General features: G+C 37.1%; 1 protein-coding gene across 5 annotated transcripts; it reads left to right on the plus strand.

Annotated features, from left to right (window-relative positions):
• Positions 1–2,659: 2,659 nt before the first annotated feature.
• On the plus strand, positions 2,660–16,222 carry LOC121375794. Of its 5 annotated transcripts, none has more exons than XM_041503443.1 (2): positions 2,660–2,761; positions 15,817–16,222. In XM_041503443.1, exon 2 carries the CDS (start codon positions 15,818–15,820, stop codon positions 16,220–16,222), a length of 405 nt encoding a protein of 134 aa, XP_041359377.1. In that variant the 5' UTR covers positions 2,660–2,761; position 15,817. The 5 variants fall into 5 exon arrangements, with proteins under 5 accessions (XP_041359377.1, XP_041359376.1, XP_041359374.1 ...); XM_041503442.1 differs by lacking the exon at positions 2,660–2,761 and adding an exon at positions 5,488–5,800; XM_041503440.1 differs by lacking the exon at positions 2,660–2,761 and adding an exon at positions 5,829–6,144.
• Positions 16,223–16,521: the final 299 nt, after the last annotated feature.

Here is a 16,521-nt window from a genome sequence, read left to right on the forward strand (position 1 = left end):
TGTAGCGGGTTTCCTCTGATGACTACGTGTAAGAATTACCAAATGTTTGACATCTAATAGCCGATGATTAATTAATCAATGTGCTCCAGTGGTGTCGTTAAACAAACCAAACTTTAAACTTATTTTGACTTGACGTTTTCAAACTTCAAGTATGATACATCACCTATATTGTTTTACCCTCACTTTAATCGCATAATATTAAAGTTACAGGGAACCAGTCCTATAGTGAGTGCTAGCGACAAAAACCTTTGTACTGAACGTAGCCATAATTGCAAACAAACTACGCCAAACAGTTTGGGTTGCAGACGTTTCCCTCATTATTTATGTATACTGGGTAAATATGCCATATTGTGTACTGAATTGTGGTTAAGAAGAATCAATGTTTAAAGAGTGAAGTGGAATAGGAAGTCAGAATAACAAGATACGCAAGTCTCAATTATGACCAGTATTTGGTTAGATACAAAACAGTAACGGCGTGAGGTATAATACCAGAAGTATCACCAACACGTGAGATACGCGAGGCGTGAGAGAGTAAATATGCACGTAAAAAGACATGTCAAGATGACACATACTGAGTTTATTGGATGACATTCATCTGACTTTTGTATTATTAGTTTTAATGACTTGTTTACTCGTGTTTCGTTTCACTGTTGCTGATACATCTGGCTGATACATTTGTTGCAGTCCACCCGAATTAGTTTTCTTTCGCGATGCTATAGGCCTATTCGTTTGTTCAGGAGCTGACCGAATGTTATAAAAACCTGTTTGAACGTCGCATCAATTAAACCACATGGTTTAAGATGGATAGGTACTGGGTTCGCAGGGGTGGAAGCAGAATTTGTTTTTAAAAAGAGCACCTCCAGGATTAAAAGTATGCAAAGTTTAAAAAGGGAACCTATAGCTTCATATATTACATTGTTCCCCACTAAAAATGCACTGTATTCATCTGAAAGACATTGGGTTTTTTTCGAAAAACTTCGAATTTCGGGGAGGGGGTGTGTGATTGCGCACCATGAGAACCCTTCCTATGGTTTATTACCGGGTTCGTATCCCAGGATTGGTACCAACCCAGTGTGAGTTGACACTCGTTGCTCGTACTGAGGTGTCTTAAAATTTCATTCATTTACTATAGGTTTTAAAACATACTCTCTTTTTTTCTTAAAATGTAAGTTAATATATATATATATATATATATATATATATATATATATATGTATATTGTATATTACTGTGGTATTTTTACTTACTACAGCTCCATACACTACATCACTATATCGTCATTCATCCACATATTTATATTAAAACAGGAGGAGGTTTGTGTTTTGCATTGTTATAGGATTTCAACTTTAATGAGCACCCGACGAACTAAGCCACCAGATGACAAAGCTGGGATCTCAGACATCCGGTTGTATCTTGTCTACGCAATCGCTATTATAATGTGTGTTTTTTATAATCGTTACAGGTTTTTTTTACTACAGCATGCAACTACAAAAGATCAGGAACACTATTTTAAATCATTGAATAATTTAAGGTCTCATAATATGAACGTTTCGGGCAAGAAGAAAGATTTAAATGAATTGAAAATTACGTTTTAATAGCTATATTGAACGAGCCGAGTTTCTCTCTTTCGTATACCGGCCTCGGTGGCGTCGTGGCAGGCCATCGGTCTACAGGCTGGTAGGTACTGGGTTCGGATCCCAGTCGAGGCATGGGATTTTTAATCCAGATACCGACTCCAAACCCTGAGTGAGTGCTCCGCAAGGCTCAATGGGTAGGTGTAAACCACTTGCACCGACCAGTGATCCATAACTGGTTCAACAAAGGCCATGGTTTGTGCTATCCTGCCTGTGGGAAGCGCAAATAAAAGATCCCTTGCTGCCAATCGGAAGAGTAGCCCATGTAGTGGCGACAGCGGGTTTCCTCTCAAAATCTGTGTGGTCCTGAACCATATGTCTGACGCCATATAACCGTAAATAAAATGTGTTGAGTGCGTCGTTAAATAAAACACTTCTTTCTCTCTTTCGTATTAGGTTCAAGCGTGTAACACTAATTTATAATACGGTTTTAACTATTTCATAAGGGAATTAAATTGAATTTTGTCAAATAAAATTATAAATTGTAAAGCTATAAATAGTTATAAAATTATCGATCATGACTTTTGATGGACTACTGTGTCATTAATTAGATCAATTCCATATATTGAATCCATTTTGAATGTGAATATATAATTCTGTAGACTATTCTGTGAATTTTTTATCTGAAATAAATGCATTATTATTATTATTATTATTATTATTATTATTAGCGATGAAATAAATGAATACTACTTTGTAAATATTAAACATGTCAACTTATTGGAATATATATGTTTTGGTTTAACTTAAAATAGTAAAATTTAATTTTTCAGAGTTTAAAAACTTCCATATCCTTTCTTCAATATAGTAACACCAAATTAGATTGTATTAAATATTTCTTCTTGCCTTATTTTGAAAGCGACTGCGCAGACCATAGAACACCGGATGTCCGAGATCCCAGCTGCACTATCCAAATGTGTAGTTTTCCGCCGAGTCCTCATTGTTCATTACGGAAACAAATTATAGTTAATTCAAGTGGGTGGTGGTGGTGGTGGTGGTGGTAGTGGTAGTGTGGGTGTTAGAATGTTAGAGACATGCACTATCTCAGAAGATATTTTTAATTGTAAACATTGTTGACTGGATTCTGGGATATTGTAAACTTTTGTTGCTATCGTTTCAAAAGACAGGTAGGTAAAACTGATCCGATCATAGCTACCAGGGGCGGATCTAGGGGAGGGGGAGGCCCCCTAATTTTTGCAACAGTTATAATTTTATTATATATTAATTTTCATTTTCACGATCCCCCTCCAAACCTCCCCCAAAGTTCCCCTGGCATTCCGCTTCATGTCACTGGGGCTCCCCCTAAATGGATTTTCTGGATCCGCCACTGGCCATCCCAATTCACCCTCCGAGTCTGATCTTACATCTATACGTTTACATTTCAGTGTATATGAGACAGTGACTGAAAACAAGTCATAGAAAGATACATTCATAATTTTGCCTAGGACATAATGTCACAAGACAAAATGTCACATTTTTTATATTGTTATTAATAGAAACATACAACGGGTCAGTGTTCAAGACGACTGGAAAGTTTTGCTTTCCTTAATGTTGGTGGTTTAAGCGGATGTTCCCCTCAGCAGATTTTGGCACCACCTTTATTACTATTGATCACTTTCATTGGAAGAGCCTATCTGCAGTCGTTAATTCCAAGAGGGCCTTTGATTATACGGATCGCCAACAATAGTTGAGTAAGCTTATTAAAGCTGGTATTCACTTACCTTAAGTCTGAAGTTCCAGGCACGTCAGTCCTGTGCACATAATCTGACATCTGACATTGATGGGATTAAATACAATTTTACCTTTAGACTTTTAGCTATAAGGGACATTGATAATTTAATAGACACAAAAAATAATAGGTTTAAACTGAATATGTTTAAATAAATTAAAGGTTTAAATAAAATAAAATAAATTTATTTTATTTAAACCTTTAGGCCTAATGTATTTAAACCTATTCAGTTTAAACCTATTAGTTTTTTTGTTTATTAAATTATCAGTGTCTTGAGGACATTTTAGGTCCATTTTCAGTCTATTTCCCGAATTAATGTTATAATGAAATTTTAAAAAAATGTGAAAAATATATATTCGCCTTTTCTTTGTTCTACAGTATATTTACAATGCTTAAAAACAGCGAATTGTTAAAAAATGTTTAATGTGACATCGATCATGAGAGAAGAAATGGGATAATTTTCCCAATGGAGGACAGCACATACCACAATCTTTCATACCAGTTTCAAAACATGGTGGATGCAACATGAAATCAGTCACACGTGGATTAATCCAATAATCTATCTCACGCGCCACAAAATATGTTTGAGGTATATTAGTCGATTATTTTTAATGACACTCTGTTCCCTATTGAAAACTATGTGATAAGTTCAGCCAGCTTTTTGTCGCTAACGCTTGCTAGACTGGTTTTTTACACTACATTTTAAACCGTATGACCAAAATGGGAAGCAGTCAAAATAGTTTGAAAACGTTAATGCGAAAAAAACGGCTGGGTGAACTTAGGCGTGATTAATGATGTTGAAAATATAACTTAACACATGTTAATTAATACAAAATACAGGCCAATTACAAACATATCACTAGAGAAAAAAAACATATCTAGGTTTAAAAGTACTGCCTGTGTACAGAAACCAGTCCACGGAATTCGTCGGTGTAGTCAGCCAGTCGGTTTATCAAGGACTTAGACGGGGCAGATCTGGGCCCAATTTCACAAAACATCGTAAACCTAGTTTTGTACGTAAACGTAAATCTACAACTAGACCACTATTTTTATTACTATTATAGTTCAACAAATATAGTTAGAAGAACGCATGATTAATTTGTTCTGTCTTTAAAATACTCCAGCTTCCGTAATGATGTAATTTTCGGTGTAAAATTGATGCCAAACACGTGTAAACGCACGACCGGTATAACTGCTAGTAGCATACGCAAACTTACGATGTTAAGTGAAATGGGCCCCAGGGGGTCTTAAGGCTGCCCCCCCCCCCCCCCCCCCCCCCGCTATTTTTAGGTTGCAAGTGTCCTAAGAAAATGACAAATGTATAATAAATTGACTGAAAAAAATGTTTGTTTTTGTTGACCAAGTCTTTCTTGCGTACATGTTAAGTACATTTATATATCAATTTTGAAATCAAAACGTCGGTTAAAATAAATGCAAAATACTGCAGCGAGATGTAAACGAAACGGCACAAACGAAATATATTTTTTTCAAATACTTCATTCATTTTGGGAATTAAAAGACCGATCTACACGGCGTTTTTGTTTTAACCCAGCCCGTGTAGACACAATATATGAGATCCCACCTAAGCAACCCTTTCGTTTCTATAAGCCCAAAATAACACCCTGATAAGTAAGTGTTGTTTTTATGAATTGCGCCCTCTTAGGAGAAAACCTAAATCTTTGATGAACCTTTCACCCAGCGTTGGCTTAGCTGTCGATGTCGATGGGTAGGAGATATCATGCACACAATGGGGTAGGGTAATCTCTCTCTCTCTCTCTCTCTCTCTCTCTCTCTCTCTCTCTCTCTCTCTCTCTCTCTCTCTCTCTCTCTCTCTCTCTCTCTCTCACCCTCACACACACACACACACACACACACAAACACACATTAGAAAGTGTCTCTCTTGCTACCACGGTTCAGTTATTTTTATCAAACCTTAGACAAAACTTTTTTCCTTAAAGTTAGCATTTTATATATCAACCTTGAACAAAATAAAACTATTGACCTCCGCAGACGGACTTGACCCGTTTGAGTTTGGTAAATAACTATTTCTTTAGAAATCTATATCAGGTGCGCTGCGTGATAAAGGGAGGCTTTTCTTGCCGCGTATTCACCCGTTCAGTCCCTTTCCAGTGAACAGTCATATCGGTGGGCAGGTTAAGCTTAAACGGGTGTATTACTGTTAGATGCTCTCGGTGTAGCAGACACATTCCGAACTGAGGGTGACTGGCGCTTACGGAACTGTTCTGAAGAATGCTGTTGCCCGAATACTGTGGTAGTGGTACTATGTGACTGCATTTCCTGGAATTCAGTAACGTGTGTTAGTTCTACTGAATGGATTTAAAGGGTTTATTATATGGGTTCACTTAGGCGGAAAAAACAAACTCTCTAATATTGTTCAAAAGAGGCACATCACGGCACATCATTGGAGGTATCTTAGGTAGGTATACTATACAGATATGTGTTTGCTGTTTTCCCGTCTGCGGTTCCATGAGCACCATCTTCCACTTCCACGTCTGCTTTAAAATCTGTGTTTAAATGTTCACTGTCGTCAACTTTCACGTCTGCCTTGACGTCTGCGTTTAGATGTGCGCTCTCTTCAACTTTCATGTCTGCGTTGACGTTTGTGTTTGCATGTACACTTCCTTCAACTTTCATGTCTGCGTTGACGTTTGTGTTTGCATGTACACTTCCTTCAACTTTAACGTCTGCGCTTACGTCTGTGTATACATCTGAAGGTCGGATCTACCCTAAAATGACTATGTTGAGAACAAAAATAATGAGGTATATAATATAATATATGTTTTGATAGAAAACCTTTTTTTGACCCCCAAAAAGCAAAATGACTAGGCATATGTTTACTCACTCTAGTTTCAACCAATAAAAATGGGCACTAAGTTTAGTTAATCTACAAATCTGAAACACATTTATATAAAGTTACAACAAGACTCAAGAGTCTGTGACGTTAAAACAGCAAAATACCCTTAGAAACAGACTAAACCTCCACTCTATAACCGTTACTTCTCAGTCGCACATGTGTTTTAAAAAATATGAAGAACTGCTCTAATAGTGAAAAATATGCCTTAGTGTTTAAAAAATAGGGTCTTGTCATTTTAAAGGCTTTTTCCTTGAAAGCTAATGGCGACTGTAGGTATATAATAGTTACTTAGTATATTTACAAATTCACTTAAATAGTCAAACGGTACTTCAGGAAAGAAGGACATTAATTAAATTATACAAAATATTTAATAATCAAAATCAAAATAATAATAAAAAAAGAAATAGCGATGCGAGATTACACGTGCAGTTAATGATTCGTTATCACCATGACTTCTGCAATATTTATTGCTATGACCACATTACGTTGTTGAAACTGCGATTAAATAAACTGCTATTATATTTCGAATTCATAATGTTTAAAAGACAGTAAGATTATTGTATTTTCCTATAATGTGTAGAAAATCGTATAATGCTAGGGTCCATACTACCAACTTTGACGACGAAGGTGGCCAGCTCGCCGATCTCTCGACTTCTACGACTGTCCAGTTTCTAGTCTGGGCACTCTTACAACTCGATTCTCGTCGTATACAACACGTACGACCGATAGTATTTGTTAATCTGAAAGCACGGGTAGGGAGTTGGCCATCTTCGCCGTGACAGTTGATAGTCTGAACCCTAGCATAACACATTAAGAATTGTCGTTTTAAAATGGCCACCATAACTTTGCAACAGGATGACTTTATGATGGCCTTCCTCGAGGATTCATGCTTCGATAATTACTTGTGTGGCATCCATGGCTCAGATTACAAATAATCCATTGTGATTCACTTCAAAATGATAATGTTTTGGTGTACCGATCCCCTGGTCGCGAACCATTATGATTCTCAATTATCTGTGATGAGCCTAGTCTCGTATGAATACGAAGCTTGGTGGATCGAACACATTCAGTGAAACACATGAGGTCAAACGAATGAGGGCGATGCAGCCTCTTTCAACTTCTTTCATAAGTCTTATGGAAATGAAGCCATCTACTAAACATGACGTGAATTTGTGAAGTAGATTTCTTGAAAAATGGTTTTATGGAAAGTCGACATGCAATCTAACGTTCTGAAATAATAATAATAATAATAATAATAATAATAATAATAATAATGATAATGATGATTCTGATAATGATGATTATGATGATGGTGATTATGAATAATAATAATAATAAGATGATGATGATGATAATAATAATGATAATAATAATGGTAATAATAATGATGAGTAATGATGATGATGATGATGATGATGATGATGATAATAATAAAAAAAACTTTTAAACATAACTTTACAATATGTAAAATATAAATCAACATCTCCATTACGACAACCAAAGTGAACTGTTGATAGTGAAAACACATGTATATTATTATATTATATATACATTTATTTTGGCTGCAGGTGTGTTTGACTTTTGAAACCGGCCTCGGTGGCGTAGTGGTTAGGCCATCGGTCTACAGGCTGGTAGGTACTGGGTTCGGATCCCAGTCGAGGCATGGGAATTTTAATCCAGATACCGACACCAAACCCTGAGTGAGTGCTCCGCAAGGCTCAATGGGTAGGTGTAAACCACTTGCACCGACCAGTGATCCATAACTGGTTCAACAAAGGCCATGGTTTGTGCTATCCTGCCTGTGGGAAGCGCAAATAAAAGATCCCCTTCTGCCTGTCGTAAAAGAGTAGCCTATGTGGCGACAGCGGGTTTCCTCTATAAAACAGTGTCAAAATTACCATATGTTTGACGTCCAATAGCCGATGATAAAATAAAAAATCAATGTGTTCTAGTGGCGTCGTTAAATAAAACAAACTTTACTCTTTTTTCTTTCTTTTTTGTCTTTTGAATTAATAATAAATATTTAATTCACAGAAAGGCAAGACAGTGCCTTTAACGTAATTATATACTTAGTAAATAAAAAACATCGATGTCATTATTCCCGTCGCCATTAAAAAAGTAATATATATTCGCGTATGTAGTACTAAAATACGGCAAAAAAGGCATGTCAGTGAAGTTATTGCGAGATAACTGTTACGTTGTCATTCTGAAAAGAAATGTGTTTCGTTTTTCACTGTCTGATACACAAACGCATATCAAAGTTACGACCCAGCATATTTTTACACGCAAAATAACATCACAAGAGACCAATTTCCATAATAAAGCATGCCGGTAATAAATGTTTCAACCGAGTCATAAATATGATTCCGGGCCTTCGGTGATACTACCCACAACAAGTTAAGCATTTTAATGGGATTTTGTTGTTAGTATTGTTCCGCCCCCATAAATCAGGGTTCCTTGAATTATAATGATAAAGAAAGCACTTTAATTTTAATATATATATATATATATATCGGTGTGGTATAACGCAATCATTAAAACTATATTGATGAAAAGTATGAAATTTTATTTTCATCCGACACCAAAATATAATTTCCATTCGACACCATAATTAAAGTGCTCATAGAAGTCAAAGGGTTAATCAAATAAGTAAATTTGTTCATCTAGATTTGAAACATGTTTCTTGGTTATGAAAAAACAATAGTTAATAAAAGTTCCCTCATGTACTTTTTATAGAATGGTGCATTGATTCTGTTAAGTTGGCATCTTTGATTTCCATCAATGTCCGACATCAAAACTATCTAAACTTCACGAAGTCAAAATGGGTTAATTAAGTAATTTGTTATGCATGGTATTAATGCAGCTCCTCCTGCTGATTTCCTGTCTAAGACTATATGCAACAATTACCAAATGTAGTGTCGTTAAATAAAACAAATTTTAACTTTAACATTTCGATAATAAATTGCTTAACTGTTTGTGGGTAGTATAAATCATATATAACGAAAGCCATTGTCAGTGTAAACTCTTTTGAACTGCTCTACCCAAATCTGAATTAACTTTTGTGATTATGACATAAATACAAGATGTATATCGTGGGGTTGATAGCATACATGTATGTACCTGCTAGTAACATTTAAATATTATACTAACTGGGGTTGAGTGTAAACGTACAATAGTAATGAATATGATGATTTCTAAAATGTTTTATTATACAAGCTAATTTTACTACAATCAATTGGTAACATGGGGAACCTTTAAATAGAATTAATACAGATAATTTTCTCGATGATTTTACAAATGATTAACAGTGTGAAAAAGAAAGAGAGAGAGAATGAGGGGGGGGGAGAGAGAGAGAGAGAGAGAGAGAGAGAGAGAGAGAGAGAGAGAGAGAGAGAGAGAGAGAGAGAGAGAGAGAGAGAGAGATCTGTTGTGAATATTAAACAGCAATAGAACTGAAAACCAGTGTTAGTTTAGAAGCCAACTGCCACCACGGATATTTTATGTTTAAAAGTTTGTTAATCAACTATGGATGTTAAACAGTTGGTAATTTTACTTGGAGTCTTCGCAGGAAACGCGCTATTTTTTCCGTTAGCAGAAAGGTATGTTTTATATGCACATTCCAACAGACAGCACAGCATATACCACGGCCTTTGATATACTAGTCGTTGGGCGCTAGCTGGAACTGGAAAATTCCCATAAGAGAATGAGTCCACTAAGGAGGTTTGATTCTACGACCAAAGCGCCCAGGGCAAGTGCTTTACCGACTGGGTTACATCACATCAGGTCAGGTCAGGTCAGGTCAGGTCAGGTCAGGTCATAGGGTTTAACATACACATTCAGAACAAGCTGTTATAGCATGCCTGTTATGGGCGCAGGTGTCGACTTTCGCCGGCTCCTCCGTCCAAGAGAGGAAAGGGTTTGTGGTGGGTGGGGGAGTGGGCCGCCCGTGCTGGCATGTGCAAGGGAGCACAATCAGACCGACCAGGATCGATAGCGTTCGAGGGTTGGTTTCGGTGTTATTGAATTTGCAAATGTCCTGTAGGATTAAAGCCAGTTAGAAAAAGTTGCGCAATTTCTTGAAGGTAATTTTGACGCATAATTTAGGGTTACATCCTGTTCCATATGTTTTATATGACAAACGGCAAATATCACGGGGTATGATAAACCAATCCTGGACAAGTTGCTGGACCAGTCAAACAAATGGGAGTTGATCCTACTATCCACCAAGGCTCAAACAAACGCTCTAACGATTGACCTACACTCCAATTTGCCGTAAAAGCCGACGACATGCCCACGTCACCAAGCTAAGGTCCTTTATTTCATTTTCGTTACTTATTTAAAATGTTGCCTATTATATTGTGGACATGTTTAAGAATACAATACAGATACACCCCCTGGTCGTTTATCATTTCACACGCTAAATTCTGAATAGGGTCTCGGGTCACCCTTTGTAAAATTGTGACTTCGTTGTCTGTCGGGGAGGAAATTGCGCTATTTTACATCTGATTTTAAATGATGATTCTAAGCAGACGTCTTCTGTTTCACCACCCGTCAACAATAACCACTGTTGACTGACTGTGGACTTGCAAGTGGAATATAATATCCATGGAATGTTTCAAATTCGTACAGCAAGGTCTGTATCTGTTTCCCTTTGGGGATAGATTAATGGGGTCAGCGAGTGAATGCATGTGGTTATAAGATATTCAAGGGACTTCGCTCTCATAATGACAGTCTTTCTTTCGAGAAAACTGAAGGCAGTGTTCGTTAATCTACTCGCCAATAACATAAAGTGTGTAATTTAGATGCAGACTGGGCTGCGTTCTTATAGCCGATGATGACTTTACTACGTTACCGAGGTTGCAGTACTAATCGTAAACAATCGTGTTTTTATTATCAATATTTCAGAAATGGGTGAGGTGTTCTAAATGTTTGTTCCACATAAACTTATAAATATATTCCGAAAACACCCGACTACAATTGCTATCCATCTAGTTCACGGAACTACCCAAATTTGACATTAGAGATTTAAGCCAAGATGATCGTGTTGCCAAGTTACAGCTTGACCTCTGATTGTGGTATACCAGTAATGGTACTCATGGCTCATGACGGGTGTTGATGTTGCGATACATCACATTTTAGACAAAAAACTATACCACTAAACGACATCCCAGGCCGTAGGAACCGGAGAGGCTGGAGAATGAGCACGCACCCCCCCCCCCCCCCCGCCCCCCCCCCTCCTCCATTTGAGGACCTATAAATGTACTTTTGATTTGTCATGCTATACACTTATAAAACTGCTAAAAATATCGTTACAAACATTGCTGTTTTGTTTTCCAGATGCTAGAAATTCGTATCCAAAGACAGTCTTAAAAAATTCGTTTGTTCCCTCCCTTTTAGATATAGTTTCTGTGGGCATCCCACTGTATAGAGAAATGCAGAAAACGTGACGTAAAATAGATGTACTAGTGAGCTTCCAGAGATCACAGTGCAGTGGAGCAATGACATCTCTGTTATTATCTATAATTACATTCCATGCAGAACCCCGGCTTATTAAGAACAAGTAATACATATCGGGATGTAGGTCAGAGGTCAATACGCACAGGTGACACGTGGTGGTTACGTGATTGATAAATATTAAACATACTGGAAAGAGTTCGACCCATACCCTTCTTTATCAAAGGCTCTAAAGACTAACCCTAACCCTATCCGTAAAACTACCCTAACCATTGAAAGGTGGGTACGGATTGAACTCATGCCAAACATTTAAACATACTTATACAACATTGATGAACGTATTCGATTCTGCACGTACACAAACAAGAATGAGAGCGCGCATACACGTTGATGGATGATTGGATGGATATGTATATATAGACATGGATAGATGGAAGGATGGATGGACGGATAGATATCGATATGTATATAGACATGGATGGATGGATGGATGGATAGATAGATATGTATATAGACATATGTATTTGGCTGGTAGGATGGATGGATGGATGGATGGATGGATGGATGGATGGATGGATGAATGGATGGATGATTGGCTGCATATGTATATATACATGGATAGTTGGAAGAATGGATCACTGGATGGATGGATAGATGGATGGATGGATGGATGAGTGAATGGATGGATGGAACACTGGATGGATGGATGAATAGATAGATATGTATATAGACATGTATTTGAGTGGTTGGATGGATGGATGGATGGATGATTGGATGGATATGTATATAGACTTGGATAGATGGATGAGTGGACATGTGTATAAACATGGATAGATGGATGGACGGTCGAACGAACGGATGGATGTATGGATGGGTGGATGGATGTATGGATATGCAAAAAGACATATGTGGTTGGCTGGATGAATGGATGGATGACTGGATGGATGGATGGATGGATGGATGCATGGATGGATGGATGATTGGATAGATATGTATATAGACATTAATGGATGGATGCATGCATACATGCATGCATGCATGCATGGATGGATGGATGGATAGATGGATGGACTGACATACCGAAAGAGTTATGGATAGATAGACAGAAAATAGGTAGGTTGGTAAATAGGTAGATGGAAAGATGCAGACCCCGCTATTTAATGGGAGCTAACACTCTTGCTCCCCATCATTCCTCTGAGACAGGTTTAGCTCCCCATAACAGGTGAATTTATATGTTATCAATATGGTCTTATCTTAAATGGCTCCCCGTAAATTAAGGGAGCAATTAATCACTTCCCTCAAAAACATGTTCAATGCGAGTCTGAGGATGGATGCTGAATAGATGGATAGATTGTTAGATTGATGAACACATGCCCGTTGATGACACAGATACATCATATAAACGGACCGTACGTGTGGCGCACTCCATGTAACAATCAGTGCGTGTCGCCATTCTTCATTCAAGTTTCTCAACAATCTTACCTACAGCAAGTAGTTTCCGCCGAATTAAATTGTAGTCATGGTAACCTTTGATGAACTATCAAGTTTTATTATTAACCGGACATTATTGGAACGAGGAGTAACTTTGTAATAATATTTGTATTACACCACAACCAGTATGCTGATATTAAGAGATGCCGTGTACTACTATTTTTTTAAATATAAATTACGTTTCTAAGAACATATTTTTAGTTAAGGGCATTCGTCATACTACACCTGTGATTCTATTGCTTCCCCCAAACTTTTGAAAACCTTTATACTAAACAAATTAAACTTTTTGAAGTTATTGGTTATAAGACAAAAACTTCCCTTTGAAGAAAAAAAGAAGTTTTTTTCTTAAAAAAAGAAGTATGTTTGTTCGTAACAAACAAATAAACAAAAACCGCCTTTGAGATGATGTCCTATAAGGAAGGAAGAAAATGTTTTATTTAACGACGCACTCAGTACATTTTATTTACGGTTATATGGCGTCGGACATATGATGTAATATAAGTGCTGTGTGTTAAATATGGTGTTTATGTATAGATATGGCCCTGTTTTGTATCACATGGCGCGCTCCGGGCTGCGTTCAGGCAGACAGAGCAGAAAAATGTTCGCTACACTGGTTTCTTCGCTTCACAATAAACGTATTATAATAACAGAACAGAAGCATGTTTCGGAGACCGAAAGCTCGTGAACAATTTTGACTGGTACAATCGTTTGTTTGATCTTATCACAGCCACCAAACATTAGGCGTTTAAAACCAGTCTAGCGATCGAGCTCAATCGTCAGAATCCTCAACATTGTATATATAGCATTTCAGAGGTGAGTACAAGAGAGTGAGACACCAGGAGACACCCCCCACACACCTAAATATATTCTGATGCCTCTTTATTCTGTCTTGTTTTTTTAATAATTTAAAATGGTTTTTTTTTTAGATAGTTTATTTATTTCTGTGTGTAGGTCATCGGCACATATAAAACATTTTACATAATCGTTTACAATATCAGGGCTCGAAATTAAGGATTTGTCTCCACGTCAATTTTAAAAAGAAATTCCAATGGTGAAACAACCCACCAACGGCAATTTTGAGTCTGCCTATGGCAATTTTTAAACAGTGACATTTGCAGCAAATACACACGATTAAAGGGTTATTTTGCTGTATGTAGACATATTTCAAATGTGCAAATATTGGCAGATAATGTACACCAGGTGTATACACTTTGCCATTGTTGATGAGCTTTACCGAAGGCAATTGTTGTCAGCGCTGTCGTGAAGTTGGAGCCCTGCAATATACAAGAACTAACCGCAATAAGTTAAACCAATATTTAACACAACTAATATAATAATCAACATAAAGACCACATCTACCACATTATGCTAATATTGCATTACTTGATACTTGTTTGCCTACACCCAATACAATTTTACAAATTTGTATGGAATTTTTCAAGAACTGGTCTTTCTTCAAATCCCCACTCTTCTGCTCCATATACTAATACAGGCTTTATCTTACTATCAAAAGTTTAAATAAAACAGGTATACTAGATATATATTGTATTGTAGTGCAATTTTTTAACAAACAATGTTTTACTTGCTTTAGAAGCCATATTTCTGTACAGTTGGTCCATGATAATCTTGTGGAAAATAACAATAACAGCTTATGATATGTAGACATTTTCAATTGTTTACCATTCATATACCACTTCTCATTTGTTCGTAAAATACCCCTGTATTTAAAATGTACAGATGGAAGGACAGACAGACAGGCGAATGAACTAGAAAGCACGAAAAACCCCACCCAACATACTTGTAACTTTAGATTGAAGATTGAGTCTTTGTATGCAGATATTTAAACTACGCCGCGAGTGAGGACTATAACCGATAACATTGTGAGCGGTATCCGTCAGCCGATCACCTATACAATACAAATATATAGACTGATGGGTAGAAGTACGTTAATAAGCTTGCAATACCATCGTTACTACGATCCTTCCTCGATAGCAGTGGAATATAAGGTTTTACGCCAAATCTACATAATACTAGAATATAAAGAGACACTTTTATAGTATATACATGTACATGTATATATAATTTTTAATTTATAGCGATTTTTAAAAAAGTAATAATAAAATATATAATGAAATATTACGCTAATTCCTTATCAAGTTTTGTTTTTAAAATCTATGAATTCCCCAAGACTTTGGATTGGTTAAAATTGACATAAGTGATAATTGGTATAAGTGATGTGCAATTTAGCGATAGAATTAAAAAGATGTAAATAGTCGTAGCCTAATACTAGTAGTTTCTGCATTACGGGGATAAACGCTTGTGCATACGTCTGCTTATGACAGCTATCTGTTTAACAAAGGTAACCGTTTGAAACGTGTGTGGCATTGAAATTACGACATTAATTTTGTCATCAAAATGATATTTGTTAATTTTGCGCCATTTTTTAGTATTACATCTGCTTAGCACATGCGTTTGCTTATTTTAAAGTGACTGGTTAAACAGGGTTCTGCTTGTTAGACGTAACCGATTGAAAAGCAGCTACAGGTATCTACTTAAAATAGTTTTTAGAGGCTGTCGTTTAAAACAGTTTTATTTTATTAAATATAATAAAGATTTCTTTTCATTAATTACAGAATGTCTTCTCAACGACCTTCGACCGGAAACGGAAAGAGGATGAAAAAAGTGACCGACATGAGAATGTTTGGCGATAAGTCGGCGGAAACAGAAGTTAACTTCAGCAAGACGTTTGATCCAATGACGAACCTCCATCTATGGACAATGTGGAGGACCGCCGTGAATGGTCGAATAGTGGACGAGTTGCGAGGCATGGTGACGGAGGACTTTTACCACAACCCGTACGGCAAGTACATCACGCAGGCGCCGCTCTACAGGTTCATCAAATTCGACGATCACTCGTTCCACCGCGCAGACGATATGATGGACCCTAAAAACACAGCAACAAACAGACTTCAGGCCAACCAGTTCGTGTTTTACGGAGTACCGCGGGTTGTATTAAAAAAGAATGGTCGCAGGAATTAATTTATATTTCTTCTTCTTCTATTGAAACTCCAGACGGATATTCAAAGCTTTCTTCTGGGTGAAGGAAACGTATTCCTGAACGCTTCAAATGTGCTACAACGCGTTCTCAAATCCGACGCTATCCTCGCCTGGTGATGTGACACCTGGTGTTCGCGAATGCAGTTTCAAATACGCGTCAGAGGAAACATTCTAATGTTTTCTCATGCGTGTTGTTGTCAAACGTTTGAGGATAATTCTCACGTATAATCTGAGTATGGCTGGAGGACACGCGCTAATGGTAGTGCTAAACCAAATAACAT

This window comes from Gigantopelta aegis, chromosome 6, assembly GCF_016097555.1.
Source record: "Gigantopelta aegis isolate Gae_Host chromosome 6, Gae_host_genome, whole genome shotgun sequence".
Classification (NCBI taxonomy): Eukaryota; Metazoa; Mollusca; class Gastropoda; order Neomphalida; family Peltospiridae; genus Gigantopelta; species Gigantopelta aegis.

Excerpts from the sequence above, each read along its gene's own strand:
- LOC121375794 (XM_041503440.1), top strand. The coding sequence starts at position 5,969 with ATGTCTGCGTTGACGTTTGTGTTTGCATGTACACTTCCTTCAACTTTC. Across the intron at positions 6,145-15,816 it reads TTGAGAACAAAAATAATGAG|AATGTCTTCTCAACGACCTT; the intron begins GTATATAATATA and ends CATTAATTACAG.